The 21,869-nt window shown below is 38.8% G+C and overlaps 2 protein-coding genes across 2 annotated transcripts in view; one reads left to right on the top strand and one right to left on the bottom strand.

The window, feature by feature from the left end:
- LAMA1 (laminin subunit alpha 1) overlaps positions 1–898 on the bottom strand; it is a 69,337-nt gene extending 68,439 nt beyond the window's left edge. Inside the window, exon 1 of the mRNA XM_053467061.1 lies at positions 660–898. Coding sequence (XP_053323036.1) covers positions 660–723 — 64 coding nt within the window. The 5' untranslated portion in view covers positions 724–898. The remainder of the gene's footprint in view (positions 1–659) is intronic.
- An 11,614-nt stretch (positions 899–12,512) lies between these two features.
- LRRC30 (leucine rich repeat containing 30) lies at positions 12,513–13,635 on the top strand. The gene has a single exon (XM_053467859.1). The coding sequence runs from the start codon at positions 12,513–12,515 to the stop codon at positions 13,389–13,391; it is 879 nt and encodes a 292-aa protein (XP_053323834.1). The 3' UTR covers positions 13,392–13,635.
- The last annotated feature ends 8,234 nt before the right edge of the window (positions 13,636–21,869 follow it).

The raw sequence follows: 21,869 nt of genomic DNA, 5'->3' as shown, positions 1-21,869 counted from the left end.
AATCCTTATTTTTTTTTTACACTTTCTGCATGATACCATGTTTTGAATAAACAATAATTAAAAAACAATGCTTTTCTTTTAAAGACAAAATTAAAAAAAAAAACAAAAAAAACAATGCAGAACTGACCAAATATATAGATTTCCTGAATCTAAGGTTAAAATGCAGTTTTAGAAGTAATAAGTGTGGGTAGTGAAGTGTGATCTGTTGCAGAATGCCCATTGTAGTGCAGAATATGTAAAGGGAATGTGTTCAGCTGATTGAAGAGTTAATGAAGATAAACTTTTCATTTAAGAGTAAGCATCAATCATGCTAACAAGAGTCTTATTGAGAAAAAACCCAGAGCTATTCTAACATGATTTCCCCCAGTAAGTTGACTAAAGAAGCCTAAAGTATGTCAGTGGCAATACACTTGGAGTGATGTGTGTTGGAATGCTTTGTGTGGCATCCCATCACACAATAAATGGCATTCCTACACAATGCATCTCTGTCTAGACAGTCGAATTACATGATGCTGTATGTGTCTCCAACTTATAACTGCAACTCATAGCATCCTCATCTTGGACAGCCCGCTGGCTGAGGCTGATGAGCAGTCCTGCCACAAACTGGACACGCCGGCTGCCCAGCCCTTGCATTATTACAGGGTCCGGTAAGATCTCACCTCTGAGCTGGCACCGTACGGCAGCGCACAGCAGCAAAAGCAACAGCACCCTGCGGGATGGCATCTTTCATTCGCAATACACTCCGAATGGGATCTGGCAGCTTGTGGGGCGAATCGCCGCGGACAGGATGCCTGGGAACCACCGGAACGAAGTTATTTGTTCATCAGAGTTAGGGATCTCCGTATCCTCCCTGCCAGCAGCCGCTCTCCCCCAGCAGATCCTTTCTGATCCTCATCCACTATCTTCACCCATTCAAAGTCCTTTGGGGAGAGGGACTGGTGCCGGGGAGGGGAGGGGGTTGAGGCGGGGGAAGAAACCATTGACTTAAAAGGGGTGGAATCTTACTAATGCGCGGTCAAATTACAATATATTTGCACGGACGTCCGTTTTACCGGATGATCTCCGGTGTAGGGAATGAAATGATTTATATGGGGAATTGTAGTGGTGCGAACTGAAACTGTTAATGGCTGAAAACATGTTGTGTTCTGAGAGGTTTAACCCACAAAGTGTGTGTGGGATAGAGGCAGTGAACTTTTATGTGAGAGCTCGTCCTGGGGGGATCAGGGAGGACAGCGGAGAGGGATTAAGTGTTGTTGGGGGGCTAAGTGGGTCAGAAGGGTCTTAGCTGACGACGTATGAGCTATTCACATGCTACAAGAGATGCAGAAATGGGGAGGTGACTGGGACTCATAACACATAATAGGGATTATGTAAGTAAAGTGATTGAGGGGCAGAATTTCAAAGTGGTCTTATCGCCATACCAACCAATAAAATGGGGCTGTTGGGTAGGCCATTGTTTGGTGCTACTACCTAAACAATTTGCTCCACTTCTTAGTTGAGTCAGAACTGTTGGGTAAGTATTCTTTCCAAGAGGTTCTGAAGCGGCTGATGCCGCCATTGGCAGTGCTACGCCATGTTTGCCTCTTTTAATAGGTATAATATGCCTGAATGAGAGACCTAAAGCCTCAAAAGCTTGCAATCTATTATACTTTCTGTTAGCCAATTATGGTGTCATCTTTACTAAACTTGCTCTTTTTCTACGGCTACAACTCTATACTTTTAGTCTAGCACTTTTCTTCTTTAGCTGATCCTTAAAGTTCATCTGGCCAACGGGGATTTGTGAAGTCTTTATCAGCGCAGATATTCCCTTTTGAATTAATATATATTGCTTCTTAATGTGTGTTCATATCATTTTTTGTATTTTCAGTTTAACTGTTAATGGTCATTTCTTATTCTCCTCTTTTGCAGGAGCTCGACGGAGTCTGCTGACACTAGATGGATAAAATGTAACTCAAAGAGGGTTGTATATAAGTGGAACAGCCTCCCAACAGAAGTGGTGGAATCAAATACATTGAGGGGATTTAAACCTGTATGGGATTGTCATAAAGCTATCCTGAATCTAAGCCAAAGATGATGGTTTAAGTCTTTACATCAGGAAAAATGGGCTGTCTAGATGAGCCAAATTGTACTTATCTGCCATCAAATTCTATGTTTCTCTTTATCTTTTAAGTCTGAGACTTGTTGCAGCAGATAAAACGTCAGAACATGAAGGCTACAGATGTTATTTCCTACAAACACCCAATGCAATTACCCATAACATGCTCATCACAGAGGTATTTACTGCATGAGCTGCCTTAGTAAATATCAACTGAACATGCAGTGCATGTAAAGCAGAAGTCACTCTGGTCAATCATCCCCACTGAGAGCTTAATTGATGTGCGAAGGGTTATCTGCTGAACAAGTTCACATTGGGGTCTAATAAGTCCAGAGAATGGGGTGAATATGTAGATTTGTCAGAACAATGGCACAGAGCAAGAAATTCACTTTTCACAGTAGTTTTTTATTATTTATTGATTTATATAGTGCCATCATATTCCGTAGCGCTGTACAATGGGTAGACAGGACATATATGTAGTATATAACATAAAAATTTGACTTACAGAAACAACAGTTTTATATTAATTACTAATTAATACTTTTTTTTAATGGCTCGAGCCTTTCACGCCATATTCCGCTTTATTTTTGTGTGTCGGGAAGCATATAGATTGAAATTCATGGAAATTTCGTAATTGATTAATCTGATGTTACTGGCCCTTTTGTTGTCCCTTTGTTCCTGAATTCAGATACTTGACAAATGACCCACAATGACCTCAAACAATTAGCCACCTCTCTTTTTCATTAGAACCACACGGATTTTATTCTTTACACCAATCACTTACTTTGCTTCCACATCCTAGCGTCTTAGCTATGCTCGGAGATTTTAAATATATAATTTAAAAGAAAATGTTTTAATTATATAAGTACTGCGTGAAGAGGTCACTTCTCATGAAGCAGACACCGTGTTTCTTCCTTTGAGCCTTATCTCTGAAACAGATAAGTAGATCCTCCTTTTCTGGAGCAAAGTGATCTTTTTGAAGGTCAGCCTCCTCCCAGTTGCATTCTCATTGATTCCATCTGTGAATATTTCACAATTTTCTCAAAGTATGTAGTTAAAAAGATGTACATTATTGAAATATTTTTTTTTCCTTTTTTAAATGAATTGACTTAAATGTTCAAAGAAAAAAAGATAACAAAAGACAGAGCTAAAGCATTTATATGCTGTAAGTCGCAACAAAAACAAATAAATACAAATAAACATAACCCCACATATTGTTCCAGATGTCCATTCCCTATCAGGTTTCCTTTATTTCAACCAATCACCTCTTATAATTAAACTTATTCTTGTCAACTTAATTCATATAAGACCATCCGTCCAATATCTTTAATTTGCCCTCTAGGTTCATGGGCAAAATTCTTGGCGTGGGTATACCTTCTTGCCCTTGTTAGTATAAGGTATAAGAGATAATGTAGCTCTTCCACTTATTTCTTTCTAGATTTATAATCCGCCATCATATTCCGTAGCGCTGTACAATGGCCAAACAGGACATAACAAATAGTGCATAACATAACAATTCTATAGTACTAGATCTTCTCCAATACCAAGATGACACGATATGTGTTCTTTGTTATGATAACCAGGACATAGGCATATATACATATTGCTATGCGGCCATGTTTCTGGGAACTAAGCAGGATCCGTGCCAAATATATGTCCACATCAGAGCATTTCGAAACATTTGCTTCATCTGAGTTTTTTAAGACTTATCATTGGTTAGTAGTAGCCTCCTATAGATTTAGCAGTTCCCCCTATACGTTCTAGTATGCACAGCCATTGCAAAGGTTCACATGTTGGCCGTAGCATTGTGTTGTGAATAGACTGTTAAAACACTTCCTGATGAAAGATCTTTGTTATCCCTACTTTCTGGCAGTGTGATTACTGTGCGGAGTCAGAACTAGTACTGGAGACAAATTACCTTAAACCAGATGTTTAAAAGCTCACTGTAATCTGTTATATTGTTGCTGTATTCACAGCGAGATACAATAAAACCATTGCTAATTATTCATTTGCAAACATTTTAGTAGTGGGTGTTTATTATACCTATGTTAAAAATAACACTGAGTACTGCAATTGTTTCAGCCACTTTGGGACTCAGTGTAATATATATATATATATATATATGTATATATCTTACAGTAGGATAAATTAGCTAAAAACAAGTTATTGCAAACAATTATATATATATATGTTGTGTATGTTATCTTCTAGTATTGGATCATAAAGTTATTTGATTAATGATTATTAATAATATTAATTAAAATAAAACACAAAGGTTGGGAGTTTGCAGAGAGTTGCAGTTTCATCTCCCTGATTTCACTTTACATAGTGAAGGGACGACCCCAGTCATCTTGAGCTCCAAAACTATCCTAGATGGCCCTGTATATAGCATATTTTATATGTACAAAATATATTCCTTGAAAGTCAGATCATTCATTGAACTATGCATTATATGGGGCCAGCTAAGTCTTTCTTGCAGAAAAATGTTGAAAGGATGGTCCTTTATAATGCACAGTGAATACACATCCACATTAATGAAAAAAAAAACAAATGCTTTGGGGGTATTGACTTTTGTTGCCCATTTTATATGTTAAATACTAGAAATAGAGCTATGTAATCATTGTGGATTTTACGCAGAATTAGAGCTTTGCTTTGGGATGTAGACAGGGAAAATTACTAGACAAAAATTTAGAAGAGGAAGCAAACATTCTGGCTGTTTACATTCTAAGATCCAGACATGTAAGGAGACATAAACTAAAGTCTCTGAATTTAAAATCAACAATGCTTGTTTTATTCAAATTTAACCCTATTTAACCCAGCCTCCATAGTGTCCTATGTGCGGTGCACCAAGATATGATGCCATATCCCAGCGCTGAGTATGGTAGATGGCAGCAGGGGCAGATATGTCTCTGCCTACAGTCAAGATCATAGTATAAGGTCTATTCACAAAGGTATGTACTATACAACTGTCAAAGCTGCGCAAAGTTACTAGTAACATTGACAGTTGAGTCAAGTGGCTCATGTAAACTTACTTGAGTTGGCCGACATTGGACATCTTGTATACTCACTACTCGACTGAACTGCACTAGGTCTATGAACAGCAAATCAACTTGTCTATGCGCATGAATTCAGCTTGATTGGAGTTGGAAATGGACTTATCAGGGGAGGCGATTTGATCTATAACCATAACCATTAACAAACTTAAATTCAATTTAAATGCAATCCCGTAAATCCTGTTAGTGTTAACTGCCAACATAGATGGTTTTTTTATACCTGTCATATCAAACAGGAAAAATTCACTACAAATGTCTTATTTATTATTATATTATTATTATTATAAAGTGTTCTTAAATTGCACACTTTAATATTTACAGGATAAGGTACTCCACGACAGAATACACAAACTGGACACCACGTTTTAATTACTGCCTTAGAAATAGGATAGACATTCTTTTGGATAAAAGAGTTGCCCTAGGGCCGAAATTTACTTTGGGATGCCTGTCCATTCATGCAGGCAGATGACAGCCAAAGAGTTTAGCTTTGCACATTTAATCAGTACATCTGGAATGTGACCGTAATTAAATTCGGAGTAGATCTGGGATAATAATTTTCGTAAATGTTACCAATGTTTTTGTATTTGTACCCTTATAAATAAAAGTATACAATTGTAAACTCTGTGTAATAAAGATAATAAGTAAAAATAAGCAAAACAGAATGGGAATGAGACCCCACAATTATGGGACAGGAAGTTCTTGCTTCTATGCTCCTAATCCAAAATCAGTAGCCAGAGGGAAAACTGAATGTTTAACAGCTGTGCCGCAGTGGTCACTTTAAAAGAAGAAGGAGTTGGACAGGGGTCCAAAGATGTGCAGTTGACCCTTTAGCCCTTTGCTTTTGAAAGAGAGAGGAATCTAATTTCAATCCCGGGAAAATGTACGAGAAACTATTGAGAAATGGAAATACAATCCAACCGGGGTTTAATCATTCAAACCAGATTTTTTACATGAGTTTGCATACGAGTTGCAATTTCAACTCAACTTATCAAGAGGCAAAAGTGGCAGGTTCTTCACGCGAGAATGATGTGCTGGCCCTGCATAATGCATGGTCTAATGGGGGACATGACATTTCTTGTCATTTTAAGTTGCATTTTCATTTGAATTTGAGGAAACCGCTTGAAGCATTCGTTGGCTTGAGTTTTTTCCCAATATTTGTGTTTGATTTGTTCATTGCAAACAGTGGAAAGTCTGTACATTTTGTCAATAAACCCGATTTGAAATGGGGGATGAATAATTTTGACTGCAACGGTAATAACTGTGAAAGTAATAACCAAAACTTTAAAAAAGCAATGTATGCCATTATAAGACACTTGAATGCTCAAGACACTTAAAATAATGTATTTTGGGGTATTGGGTAACTCATCTACTTTAGTGACAATTATAGAGAAATCATATAAAAACAGGCCACTTTTTATTTTTTGATATATTATTCATGCTAAATGTTGGACTATACATCTAAAAGTGGCATCAAAGGAAAGCCCTATCTGTCCTTGAAAAAATAATGTATAATTTGTATGAGTACAGTAAAAATGAAAAAGGGAAATCATAGATAAACAAGCATATCGTAAAAACACAAAAAAAGCTCTAAGTGTTTGGGTACAAAGTACCTTCAGTAAAGAAGGAGTTAAAAAAAACATAATTTACTTTTTTTGTGGTTAATGCACCTACACACATCTGGCAGACCACTGGCCAAGAGAGGGCCTTGCTTACCCGATCTTCCGCTCTGCAGTGTGCGACCACTGGCTGGATATGCCATAAAAAACGTAATTGCCTGTTCTGTCAGATGCAGCTGTTGTTGGCCACCAGGGCCGGCCCTACCATGGAGCAGAGTGGGGCAATTGCTCCAGGCGGCACTTTTGAAGGGCCGACACTTTGCCGCCCCAAGCCCTTTTTTTTTAAAGCAGAAGAGAGTGAGGGCGGCGAGTGGTTTTCGCTTACCAAGTTGTCAGTACCCGCTCGGCGCCCCTCTCTCTCCTCTGCGAGCCCTCTAGCTCGGTCTCGGCTTGTAATGCTGAGCACCGGAAGTGACGCCATTTCCGGTGCACAGCACTACAAGCCGGCACCGATACCGAGCAGGGAGACTCGCCGCAGGACTTCTGAAAGGTAAGTACAAAGGGGGGGGGGATAGGGTAGATAATAGGGAGGGAGGGAGAGGAAGGGTAGATAATAGGGAGGGAGGGAGAGGAAGGGTAGATAATGGGGGGGGGCAGAGGAAGGGTAGATAATGGGGGGGGGGCGGCATTTTAAACTTCGCCCCAGGCTGCTTTATGTCTTGGGCCGGCCCTGTTGGCCACACGTTATTTGATTTTTGTATGTATAGTCCATCACTTAGTACAATAATAATATATTAAAAATAGTGATTTTTTAAAACAAATCGCTTTTATATTTGATTTTATTTATAGGTTAAGTGCCACTACTGAAAAAAAACCCTTCAATTTTCTTTCAGTAACATCCCCCAAGTAAACTCATACCCGCCATATCTATTTTTTTTTGTAGGGTGAATTGTTCATAGTTGTTTATTTTTGATTTTTACATTTTCTAACTCCAAATGATCCGTCAGGGTGCAACAAAAATGCATTACAGTCGATTCAAACCGGACGACAACATGCGTTATTAAATAAAAATAAAATTTGGGGGACTAGACTGCTCCTTTACGTAGCTATGCATGCCCATTTTGCTAGATACGAGCCTATTTTTATAAGGCAAACATCAAGTGTAAAAAAAGCTGTACAACAGGGAGAGTTGGAATCATATGGCAAACTAAATGTTCCACATATAACAACCATTTGATCTGTAAAACATGTTTCCTGGGAAGCAAGAAATCTGTATATCAAACTTCAGAATGGGGTAAAAAGTTCAAGAACATTTCCTCTAAATCCCATTTAGAGGAAAAAACGATTCAGGTTGGCTAGATACTCCTACACCCTTAGCATATGCCAGAAACATATAGAACATTTCATGAAATATTAACAATAGCTCTTTAGTTCTATGTATAGTCCATTAGAAAATATACAGGATATACTTTACATATGGTGGAAATTAGCTAGCAACAGGAGGTTGCATACATTAAAGAGACATTGAACATGGAGAATAACTGGCTCTGGGGGACAGCAAAGGTATTTTTAAGTTAGAAATAGATATTTTTTAAAATGTGGTTTATCTATTGAGATACAGTGTTTTCTCTACAGACTCTTATGAGATCGGCCAATTTCATATTTAAAGCTTAGTGAAACTTCAGTATCACTGGTATTATTTTACCCAATGATATAAAACCCATGAATGTGATGCTTACTCAAATGAAACACATGCAAACAATATTCAAGAAATGATTAACAATATAATAAGTCTAGGAAAGTATGGAGATTGCTTACTAGTATGATAAAATGTAAAGGTGTGGTGGTTAATGGCATTATTGTTGGTCTGCAAACACCCCATGCAAGAAAAAGAGAATAGATAATAAATGATGCTCAAAACACTCTATATGTTCCTTAACATATTTAATACATTCATCCTTTAGCATTCGACAGGCCCACTCTTTCTGGATTTCAGGTTCCTTGTGAATCACTAACAGCTACCCGCTAGCTGTGCAACAGTTATTTTGAGAATAAAACAGGTTTGCCAAAAAGTGTTGTGTGGTTTGGTAAAGCATTTAGTACAACGTGTGTGTGTTTGAATGAAGTACGTGTGACACTGCAAATGGTTTCGTTGGTCTGACATATCAGCGATGAAGTTTTGTAATGCAGACAGTCTACAATGTATTCTCTACACTTCCAATTGAAAGTAAACTAATTCTGGCATCAGTCTGTACTGAGATTGTTCCTACGTCTGCCTCTATCACACATTCTGGAATTCTATTTAAATGCCTTATGTGATGTCTATCTCAACAGTAAATGTTGTCTGGTATGTAGCTTTTCTATTATGTTGGCTGGCGTGTTGCTGTCTGTTAGTACATCAGATATTGCCCCTATGATCTTAAGAACTGTGCAATTTGATTTGCGCACAAAACAGCTCTGTCGTCACATTAAAGGTGTAGTATCGTTACACAGGAAAATATATTTATTGATGTAAATTTAGAGTCATTCATATTTTGTCAGGAATTATATATTGTCATGTGGCACATAATTAGATTGTTGCCAAAGAAATAGAAAACTGAAAAAAATACCGTATTTGCTCGATTATAAGACGAGGTTTTTTTCAGAGCAAATGCTCTGAAAAATACCCCTCGTCTTCTAATCGGGGTCGTCTTCTAATCAGACCTCAAATAGAGGTCTGATTAGGAGACTAAGATCCAGATCCCCCGCACCGCTGCAGGGGACCTGGATCCTCCTGTCTCACCCGACCCCCCCCCCATCATACACACACTTACCGGTGCTTCCTGCTGTGTTGCCGGGGCAGCGGGTTGACGTCTACGCGAGAGAGAGAGAGAGAGAGAGAGAGAGAGAGTGTTAGTTAAATGGGGGTATAGGGTGTGTGTGTGTTAAATGGGGGCATAGGGCATTTCTGGAGTGGCGTTAAGGGGGCATTTAATAGAGCACTCTGCCTCCTGAAATGCCTTATACCTCCCTATATGCCACTCTGCCCCATAATATGCCTTTTAACCCCCTAAATGGCAGAGTGGTATATATACTTGAATACTAGGACAGGCATTGTTGAATAGGGACATCTGCACCCAGGTTATTTAAGGTCACATCGTCTTTTGCCTGCCTTGAGGAACTGTAATCATTTCAGAATGTTTTGGCATGTTGTTCTTATTTTCTTACTTTCTGAACTCTATGATTTGTTTTCTCTCTGTGTCTGTGTATGTGGTTTTCACATTATATCAAGTATTGTATGGTGAACCAAAGCTCTATTGGTTAATAAACTAAAACAGCTACAGACTTGTAATGGCCTAGCATCGCAGTAGGATGTATTAAGCTGTAGTCCAGAATACTAAACTAAAATCTGTAAATCTAAAGGGCAATGCTGACCACCAGGTCTGGACCAGACATTTGGCAAATGGCCACTGGGCCAGTGGGTGAATGAAATGCACAATTACGACCCCTCCAGTGGCAGTCCTTCAGTGTGTGTCCACTCACTGGATACAATCCGCCACAGCTTGCGAAGGTGTAATATACAGTGATGTATCCCGGCGGCAAGTCCAGGGAGGGCAGCTACAAAACAGGGGGGAGGGTGTATTGCCTAAGGTGATGAAGCACACAGGTGTCTCGCTGCACAGTGGAGAACTTTGAGCTAGGGCAGCCCCAAAGATAAATACATCACTGGCAATGTATATTATTTACCAGCCACTGGCCTTAAATTGCCAGAGTTGTTTTTCTTCCTAAAATCTTTTGGACTCACCTGCATCACCCTGTTCTACAACAATTACTTGTTACAATAGCATGCGTGACTCTCGTCGCTCTTTGTTGCCTCTCTTTCATATGTTTCTTAAGATTCCATTGGAAACAATGTGGCAACGGGCCATTGCCATCTGTGTTGCCCAAGCCTTCTCTGTATTAAACATTGTAAGCAAATAATATATTTTTTTATCTGCTAATCATGCCTAGGACTTTTACACCATAATTGGATCCATGTAATTCCTATGCAGCTTTTATTTGTGAATGTGTGATGAGTGGAACTGGATAGAGTTTTGGGTCGCTATATTCTTTTAGCCATTTGTCTGAGGCCTTCCCTGGGTCAGCTCAGTACAACCTGAGCTCACAATAAAATATACTTCTGTTTTTGTAACTTTGAACCAACTTTAATACAAAATTGCATCCATTTATTACTCTTTTAGGGTCATCCAGGACTTAGTCCTGAGACACCCAAGTTGACCTCAATTGTGTTTGTGTCCTACTTGCGTGGTTCCTGATACCTAAGATCCTGCTTCTGTGTTGTATCCAAGTTGTTCCTGATTATATAGTTACCTCAGTGCATGAAATTTTAGGTTAAATAAGGGTATATCTTTTCATCCATTTTTAATACAGATAAACAAACATGCATGAAACGAATACCCCATGCTAATGACACACGCAAGAATTATTTTAGTGAGTCTCCTGAAATACTATATAGAAAAATATATATATTAAGAAGCAAATATTTCTTACTGAAATGTCTGTATTGAAAGATTTGCCTAACAAATTAAACCTGAATTTATAATACATGGGGTTTTTTGGGCAATTAAAACATTTTTTGTAAAATGAATAGCAGAATGGGGTTAAAATTTGCCCTTTAAGGTCAGTGGCTGACTTTAACATTCCCATGCTACTCTCTCACAGCGTACAGCCATGTGTATCCAGAAGACAACCAAATGCTAAAGGCCGACACCGGCTGCCACAGCAAGTTTACCAAAGGGTGCATGACGCTATGAGGCACTGACTCGATATGTCCAATGCCTAAGACGTCCTTTGAAGGACCTTTATAAAAAATTTTTGCTAGAAAAATGACATGTAGTAGTTTTCCAGATGTGTTCTTTTTATAGGAAAGCAGGACAAATGCAGCAGTATGTATTGAACAGAAGATGGCACTGTGACATTTCATTTATAAACATGTGGCCTTTCACAATACAAGGTAGAAAATGTCACATATTTAATGTAAAATGCCATAAAATAAACAGTGCATTTAACTATGTATATGACATTCTGTGTGATTATAAAATACTTAGTTCATGAGCTCATAACTGTGGCACCATAAAATAAAACCTTTTGTTTTGTGATCATTTGTAAAAAGACCCATAGTGCTAGAATATGTTTTATTCCATATTTGTATGTATTTTTAAACTACAGGAAGGGAGAGATTATTCTGTATACGTACAAGTCTGTACATTATAGATTTTACAATGTACACTCGTTTGAGCAGGACCCTCTTTTCTCTAATAGTTATGTTATTCATTACTTGTTCTGTTTACCTATTGTACAACACTGCAGAATATGATGGCACTATATAAAAACAATAAATAATAATATTATTTAAATAATTAGATTTATTTCTACAAATCAAAGTTGTCACTAGTCTTTATACAAAATTTGTCAGGCAACAAATTTCCCACAGGTAATAGAATCCTGTCCTAAATGTGGCTAACGGATGCTTAGTAGGTAATTGAGACACAATGTGACAGCAAATGGCAGTGACAGCTGGTCCATCATGTTGGAAAAGAAGAGCCTGTCCGATCAGCACTTTCACGGGTTTCTGCAGCTAGTTTAGAGAAACAACTTATATCTATCTTAAAATGACTCTGGAAAAACATGGAAACAACTGAAGGACTAAAACGGACTCCTGATTAGTTTGTATGATTCTACAGTTCAGTGGATCAGCCAAGTTTGGAAATCCAAAACCACACAACCACGAAGATTGCATGACGGAGCAAGCGTTTCTTTGGCTTAGCAATGGGAGTGATGTTTTCAAGTCAATCCGACAAGACCAAAAGGACAAAAGGTCAGAAATTCTCCGAAAAAAAGATTTCTCTCAAACCATTATACAATAATGAAGCGCCAGAGACAAATCAATCTACCTGTGTCAATTTCAACTTTGTTCTGAAGGACATAGCAGAAATACCAAGCTTCATTTGGCACATGACAGAGGTTCAAAAACTAAATCTATCACAGAACAAGCTAGTCAGACTTCCTCCAGCGCTGGGAAAGCTCGAACAAATAGTGGTGTTAAACTTATGTGGCAATAACATTGTTTACCTACCTAGAGAAATTGGACTCTTGAAGAACCTCAAGGTCTTATTTGTTAATTCAAATTACTTGTGTGATGTCCCAGAGGAGCTGAGTTCATGCAGAAAGCTGGAAGTTCTTAGTTTGTCACATAATTGCATTTCAGGACTACCCTGGTCCTACTGTGACTTAACTAACCTTAGAAAATTAAATCTGAGTAATAACTGGATAGTGAACATCCCTGCATGTATATTTCAAATGAATAATCTGGATTTTCTGCATTTGGGATCCAACAAGATTGAAACTATTGCGGACAGCATTAAACATTTGGAATGTTTGAAGATATTCATTGTTGAGAATAACAATATACGTGTGTTACCTAAATCCATTTGCTCATTGACTTCTCTTGAGCTACTGAACGCTGACTTTAATTCCATACAGACGCTTCCAGACGATCTGTTTATGTTAAGAAAGTTGACAAGAATTGCATGGAATCCAGTGGACAAAGGTTTTCATATTATCAATAATCCCTTAAGTAACCCGCTATCTGAGATTGCAGAAAGTGGGCTAGGTATGTTATTTAACTACCTAAAAGATAACAAATAGGATGGCATGATTAATAGATTTTCTGAGATCTATGGTTTATTTCCAAATTACTAAAATTGGTTATGTTACATGGATTTGCATGGTACAAGCCTTTAGGACTATTTCAATTTTATCTTCTGTTTCTTGGATATAATTTCAAGAATGTACTTTCTATATGTACTGTATTTGGAAATGCTCTGAAAAATACCCTCAAACAAAGGTCTGACGATAAGACTAAGATTCAGATCCTTAGTCTGATGATGCATTGGTAATTCTGGGGGCAGAGTGGCATATCTAGGGGGCAATGTGGCATTTAGGGGGTATAAGGCATATCTGGGAGCAAGCGGGGGGCAGATGTGCATAACTGGGGGGCAGGTTGGCAAATAAAAGGAAATAAAAAACAAGAAATGCATTTTTCTCAATCATAGTTTTAATTAAATGTGAAAAAATAGTTTGTATGTGAATTAATATTTACTAGTAAAACATTTTTTCTTATAGGGTAGTCTTATATTCAGCCTTTTCCCCCCTAAATTAATATTCAAAGTTTGGGGAGTTGTCTTATAATCAAGCAAATACGGTATTTTCTATTTCCCATGATGTTTCTTTAGTTGATGGGCGTTCATTTATTGCCAGTGTTTAAAATAAAGCTATTTAATATTTATTTATATGGATTCTGACTGATATGTTCATAAAGCAACTGTGCACTGTGCTCATAAGGAGCCACATGTGTTTAATATAATAAACACTGATTAGCATTTGTATATTTTTTGAGTAGAAAGTACCAAGGTCAGGGGTGGCTAAAGGGACCTAAAGGGAAAATATTGGCGCCCATCGTTAATAGTATTTAAGAGAATAATGAGGAAAACTATATATAATCACAAATTTGGAGAGAATTAAAGTGATAGGACCTTATGAGGATTCTATATCATATGTGTATTTGTCTCTATCCTTCATCTTCTAAGGGTTCCATTTAGACCCCCCTGACTAAGGCATGTTTGGAGCTTAACTGTTTTACTTAGTAAGATGTCACACACTGAAATGCAAATCAAGGGCTATTTAGAGAGTGTAAGCATTTGAGCACAGTCTTCCTCACCTGTTTCCATAAATCTAAAAATTATGAGTTCTGACTTCTCCACATCACCTTAGCTACAATTAGGGCATTCTATTTCCTTCTCATTCCTCCTCAATCTCCCAATAGACTGGAAGCTCCCAAGAGCATGGCGCTCTTTTCCTTTTCGAATCTTATTCTCAAATTGTATTTTCTTCATTTTTACTGCCTCTCTATATAAAAATGTTATGTAAAGTACCGTATATGTACCATAATATAAAATTGGAACTAGAGAGGTTTCTCTCAGTGGAGTGGAAGTTATGTTACTTATCAAATTCAGGCAATTCTGAAGTCTCTACAACTAAATGAAAAATCACCCCATGCTGCAAGAAGTTGGAGGCCCCCTTGACCACTCACTCTTCCACTCCTTCTATGAGGCTGGGGGCAGTGTTAGTCACACATAGGGGTGAGGCTCCCCTCACTATTTACCTCCACGGCTGCCTTCTGTATGATGAGTGCTGGGATATTTTTGTCCGGTGGGCACAGTGTTACATAGTGGTCTCCCCAACCAGCCTATGGAGCAGTGGCATGCCCAATAGGGCAATCTGCCCCCTGATTATGCTATCCGTGGAACTGCCTTCCTATGGCAGAATATGTCAATGGGCATGGCCAAACATCAATCCCTTGTACAGGAAGTTTGGTCTGATTTCTAGCTCCTCTTGGTAAACTTCAGAAAGTCCCCGGGTATGCACACAACATATTCTGTATTGTATACAAATAATTTCATGAATTTTCTCTTCCATTGAGATCTTTAAAAATGAATTTTACACTAGGTAAAAAATCTACAAATCACAAGTATTTTCAGTACATTTTTTGTTTCCCTTTTCTTTTCCTTTTATTTTTGCTGAATATGATTTTGACAGTTGTCAAGCTAATGCTGTACCATGTTGAATGAAATACATATCAATAAATTACAATCTGGGGTCTCAGCAGCTTAAATATGTCTCCTTGCTAATGTTAGAGATAGGCTGGGGGAGTTTATGTAAATAATAAAGGTCTTCACCAGAGCCGGCCTTAGACGTTGTGGCGCCCTGTGCGGAATACTCCTCTGGCGCCCTCCCTTCACTACCCCCCTCTGCCCCTTCAAACTACCCCCCTCAAACTACACCTCCCCTCTGCCCCTTCAATCTACCCCCCCTCTGCCTCTTCAAACTACCCCCCTGCCCTTTCAAACTACCCCCTCAAACTACACCCTCCCTCTGCCCCTTTAAACTACACCCCATGCCCCTTCAAACTACCCCCCTCAAACTACCCCTCCCCTCTGCCCCTTCAAACTACCCCCCTCTGCCCCTTCAAACTACACCACCCCTCTGCCTCTTCAAACTAACACCCCCCTCTGCCCCTTAAACTACACCCCCCCTTTGCCCCTTTAAACTACACCCCCCTCTGCCCCTTCAAACTACACCCCCCCTCTGCCCCTTCAAACTACACCCCCTGCCCCTTCAAACTACCCCTCCCTCTGCCCCTTCAAACTACACCCCCCCCTCTGCCCCTTCAAACTACACCCCCCCTCTGCCCCTTGAAACTACACCCCCCTCACTTACCTTGTTGTCGGAGTCCTGCGGTGAGAGCGGGAGGCACCCGTCTTCTCGCTCTGCCTCAGTGCCGGCATTTCATGTTGAGCGCCGGAATAGTCCGGGGCTCAACATGAGATGCCGGCACCGCGACGGAGTCACGGAGAGTGAGGGGCGTCGAGCGGTTGCTGAGAACTTCACAATATATTCAGGCTTTTTCTCTTTTTCCTAAATTAATATTCAGATTTTGGGGGGTCGTCTTATAATCAGGGTCGTCTTATAATCGAGCAAATACGGTATCACTCTCTCTCTCTCTCTCTCTCTCTCTCTATGTATGTATATATATATATATATATATATATATATATACATATATAATGCAAATAAACTCAAGCTATATTCTTGTACTTGAGGTTGGACACGATTTTCAGAATTGTGGCTTTGTACACCACAACAGATTTGAAATCAAACAATCACGATGCAATTAAAGTGCAGACTTTCAGCTGTAATACAAGGGATTGAACACAAATATCATATTGAATGTTTAGGAATTGCGACCATTTTCATATACAATCCCCATATTTCAGGGGCTCAAATGTAATTGGACCATTTAACACAATCATAAATAAATATGTTCATTTTTAATACTATGTTGAGGATCCTTTGCAGGCAATGACTACTTGATGTCTGGTTTCCTCCTGTTTGTTTGTTTGTGGGTCTTTCTGCCTTAAGTTTTGTCTGCAGTATGTGAAATGCATGCTCGGTCGGGTTGAGATCAGGTGATTGATTTGGCCATTGCAGAATATTCCACTTCTTTGCCTTAAAAGACTTCTGGGTTGCTTTTGCAGTATGTTTTGGATCATTATCTTTAAAGTAAAGTGCCATCCAATCAACTTTGCCGAATTAGACTGAATCTGAGCAGACAATATATCCTTATACACTTCAGAATTCATCCGGCTGCTTCTGTCACATCATCAATAAACACTAGGGACTCAGTGCCATTGGAAGCCATGCATACCCATTCTCAGAAGGTATCGCATTGTTTTGGCCACTCCTAATGTTCCTGCTATTTCTTTGATGGGTTATGTCTTTTTTGCAGCCTAAGGTTGGCCTGCCTCCCTTGCATGTAGAGCTCTTTTGACAACATGTTGTGGGTTCATAGCAACAGCTTCCAAATGCGAAACCCACACCTCAGATCATCCTCAGACTTTTTACCTGCTTAATTGATGAAGAAATAACAAAGGAATAGCCCACACCGGTCAATGAAACAGCTTTTGAGTCGATTGCATACCTGGGAATTTCTCGGCTCTGGCTACCGGAGCCTTCCCTTGCTGGACGCGACCAGGACTGCACACTGACGTCAGCAGGCGGTCCTGCTGATGTTGGTGGCCGGTCCCGCTGACATCGGAGGCGGTCCAGCTGACATCGGGGGAGTTCCTGCTGACGGCAGCGGTAAAACACCCCCATTTGAAGGAAAAAATGGGTGGGGAGCGGGGCGTGTCAAGACACCGCTCCCATGCCCGGGGGATTCGGGTCTTGACCCGGAGAACCGGAGGAGTAGCGCTCACCCTGCAATCTCTGGGTCAAACCTGGAGAGTTCCCAGGTATGGTCAATTGTCCAATTACCTTTGATCCCTTGAAAAAGAGGGGGCTACATATTAAAGAGTTATTAAAATGCTGAGACTGTATATATTTGTATATTTTATGTCTCATGTTGGATGGGTACTGGGTAATTGAAAATTTTTAACTCCTTCATTTTTTAAAAAGGTTTTTCTTTATTTTACTTTTTGTAGTATTTTTTCCACCTTACATTTTTTAAAACTTTTTTTTAAAACGTGACTCTCTTTAATTAAAAAGAGATCCCCTTGCGTTCTTGGGTACTAAAGGGTACTCATGATGATGTCATGATAGGGTTACATTTTTATTTGTAGTTTTTTCGCAATTTTGTAAAAATAAATAATATTACTACTGCAGGAATGGAGATAAAACTGTGCCAATCTATTATTTCCATTCTTCATCAATCTCTGCATTGTTTCAAGAAACGTATCTCATCTAAACGCTTGGTAACCAATGTGTTTTTAAGGCACTCTTTAGAAATACTTGTCTCTTTTAAAAGTGTAACCATAAACGGCAAGATAGGAATAAAAATATAAGATTTGCTTTATAACGATAAAACTTCTATCTTATGAATTTAAGTGATTTCATGTATAAGCATTAATTTTTTCAGGGTTTTATGGAACCAATTTTCTTTTATTGCAACCTTTAAGGAATATTTATACCTATGGTTCTGGGTAAAATGCCTTTAGAATATATATTTTTATGTCAGCTGCTAAGGTTAAATTCAATTGACTATATGACATTGTACTAGGAGAAGGGATTGATGTAGGCATAGCAAGCCTCTTATTTTTTTTATTCACATATTTTATTCCTCGTTCTTCTTTTGGTTAAGTCTCAATTTCCCTTCTCATACAGGCGAGTGTATGCAAGCTGAGATTGATTTTTTTGTATAAATGTGAGTTGATGTTAGTAAATGTGTCAGTTGAACTTTAGACCAACCAATAACGCAAACTTAAACATTTTGTATTTGTAATTTTATAAAATCACTACGCTAATTAGTAAGAAGATCTATCCAGTGAATACACCTCCTCTTAGTCTCATCTAACCTCAATACAATCAACTTGCTAAGAGTCTGGTAGTAATCATATTCCCAAAATAACACTAAGCAGTAATTAACCCCTTAAGGACCATGGGCGGTCCCTAAACCCATTGAAAACAATGCATTTTAAGCCTGTACATGTACGGGCTTTGTCATTAAGGGGTTAAAAAATATCATGGATGGTTAAACCACAACTTTCTATGGTGATTAAGGTGTATAAACCTTGGTGCAACCGTTACAATTAGTAGGAGATTCGTGAACTCATTTGTGTTGAGTTTTATAATATGTGACTTCTAGCTTTAGTAGCGTCCCCAAATATTTAAATCAGGCCAATTGCCTCCGTTCTATCAGTCTCCTTAGAAAATAGCTATTTAAGCAAATCTAAGTAATAGGCAAAACATTGTAATTTTTTTACAAGTTCCCTTATGAGATGAATAGATTTTTATTCATGTTATGTTGAAGGTTTTGAATGGTATATCCTCTGAACACAATTAAGAGTATTTACAGATGACAAACGCTGAATACAAATTATCTCACATTTTTTGAAATCTTCAGATATTTATGACAATTATTTTAATGAGATACTTTCATGGCAGACCGTGTCATATGTGCTCACAATATTTTGTGGCTAGATGAAATGACTTTGTGCTTTTTACCTTCCACTTAACATCTGAGCAGTCATTGAATATTTATCACAAAGAGCGTAGGGATGAATAAATATTACTATAAGCAAGATACATTTTTTAATGACTGCAGTTCTATGACAAATGCTCCACTTAGAAAATAAGAAAGAATTTTTCGAAAGGGCGAAAGAGCACATTTTTGTTCCTCATGGAAGCACCGCATAAGCTAGAACTATGACTAGAGAACACATGGTATCAACTCATAAATATTCATTGTTTGTCTTGCAGAGGGTTTCATCCATTTTATATTTACTATGATAGCATAAAACAAGGAGATACTATCCTGAAGTTATCAGGTCAAGGATTGTATGTTTGCAGGAGAAGAAACTTAACTAAGGATAATGGTTCCCATATGAATTTATTTAATAGAAGAGAAAACATTTGAAAATGTATTTATCCTACCGGGTACATTTCCCTAGTTAGAGAAGGTAAATGGCAATTCTCTAACCTGTTTGGTAGTCATTCCACTTAGACATCCAACATTCAAGTGTTCTTTCAGGAAGACACACTGCTTTAAATTGCGTCCATTCTCTTTGCCAGGTAGAACAGAATTATTCCAGTGTGATTTATCATTACACAGTTTATATTCTTTGATAAAATGCTTGGAAAATATATGGAGATTGCCTTAGCTGCTCATCCTGAGACATTTAGAAATATGGCTTTGATACTCTTAACTCTTTATATAAATCAGTTACAGAGGGCTCATTGTCTTGTATTTTAAATGGTAACTGACTCTTATTGGAATAATCCTTTAAGGAGTCATGTAGTTTGTGCCTCCAACTAACAAATGCCACTCTCTGCTACAGTGCCCTTGCTGCTTGACCAGAACATGTCTAACTCCACAATTAAAATAGGGAATTACAGAAAAATAAATCTGGAGCACAAATATCAGCCTCCTTGCCCTAGCCACCAAGCGCACCTGCAGTAGAAGTAAATGGATGTAGTGAAATGATTTACACCTTTAAATTTCATAATATCAGAAAAGGGGGAAACCCAGAAAAAGCCATACATGCTTTACATCCATAGATGCCTTATCATAGGCTCAGAAGTTAGCTTCTTTTTGATTTTCCTTCTCTTATTTAACTCACGTCTCAGAATTAAGTATTACCCATCCAAGGATCTAGCCCTGGGAGTTATTGTTTGTTTCTTTATTACCATTGGCGTTCCCAAGTATCATGGACAGATCCAGGGGAACAGTCCCCAACTGGACTGTGCTGGAATAAAGAGGTAAACCCCTAATCCTGGACTTAACTCTTTATGTCCGGGGGCCAGACGGGTCTTTTTTTTTCTTTTTCATTTAGCCCGGGCAAGCAGCAGGGTTAGGATCCAGATCCCCCGCAGTGCTGCAGGGGACCTGGATCCAACTCTCCGACAGCCGGTAGATGTCTGCGCAATGCGCGTAAAATCAACCCCTTAACGACAAAGCCCGTACATGTATGGGCTCACAGTGCAATGCAACAACGACAAAGCCCGTACATGTACGGGCTGCTGTTAAACATCTGAATCGCCCTGATCGGCGGCTTTGTAGCATCTACGGATCCGGGGAGGAAAGCCCTCCCCACAAAAAATGGCCTCCGCCGCACTGAAAATGGCCGTGGCCGGCTAAAACAGCTTAGGAAGCAATCGCTTCCTAAGCATAATCATGGTTGCTGACATGCCTCCATATCGAGACAAGCAGCAACACAACCCCCTTACCTCCATCGCCTTGTGATTGCTCCGAAGAGCAACGACAAGTGCCATTAAGTGAATGGCGTTGCCGCCACTCACAAGATGGGGTCGCCAACATTACAATGAATGAGAACTCGTGAGCTCCTCCTGCAGATTGAATGCAGGTTATTGCATTCAACCATGCAAGGTCAATGGAGGCCAGCTCACTAATCACAGTGTGATTAGTAAAAAACAAAATAACAAAAATTAAATAAAAAAATTAAAAAATAAATCACGAAAAAAGTGCAAATATATACAAAGTTTATTTTATGTGCAAGTCCTACATTTAGCGCTATATCTTCACATTATTTTTTCACATTATAAATGCCCAAAGGGTGCCTAGTTTAAAAAAAAATATGATTTGATGGGGTAAATTTAATTGGCCGGCTTCAAAGATGTCCCAAATATGGGACATGTGCCCAGACTGACCAGATGTCTAAATGACTAAAAAAATACACACCTCACAAAGGTGGCCTACTACCTCTCAAATCATGGGGGTATCTCTGTACTCAGGAGATTATGCTGAACACATATTGGGGTGTTGTTTGGCAGTGACATATACCAGGAGCAGTAAATTCATACCTGAAGTACAACATTTTTACTACCATAAAGTTTGACAAAGGCTGGTGGTGCCTGGCCATTTCCATTAGTGCATGGAAAGGGTTAAAATACCAGCATTTCAAATACCTTGGGGTGTCTAGTTCTCTAAAATATATGGTTTGATGGGGTAAATTGCATTGGCCGGCTTCAAAGATACCCGAAAAACACATGGGGCAGAATGACCATATTTGAAGAATAAATGGTTTTGAAATTAACACAAAATCACCATAT

Source organism: Spea bombifrons, chromosome 5 (assembly GCF_027358695.1).
Source record: "Spea bombifrons isolate aSpeBom1 chromosome 5, aSpeBom1.2.pri, whole genome shotgun sequence".
Lineage (NCBI taxonomy): Eukaryota > Metazoa > Chordata > Amphibia > Anura > Pelobatidae > Spea > Spea bombifrons.
Note: the sequence above shows the minus strand (reverse complement) of the source record. Positions and strands in the feature narration are given on the sequence as shown.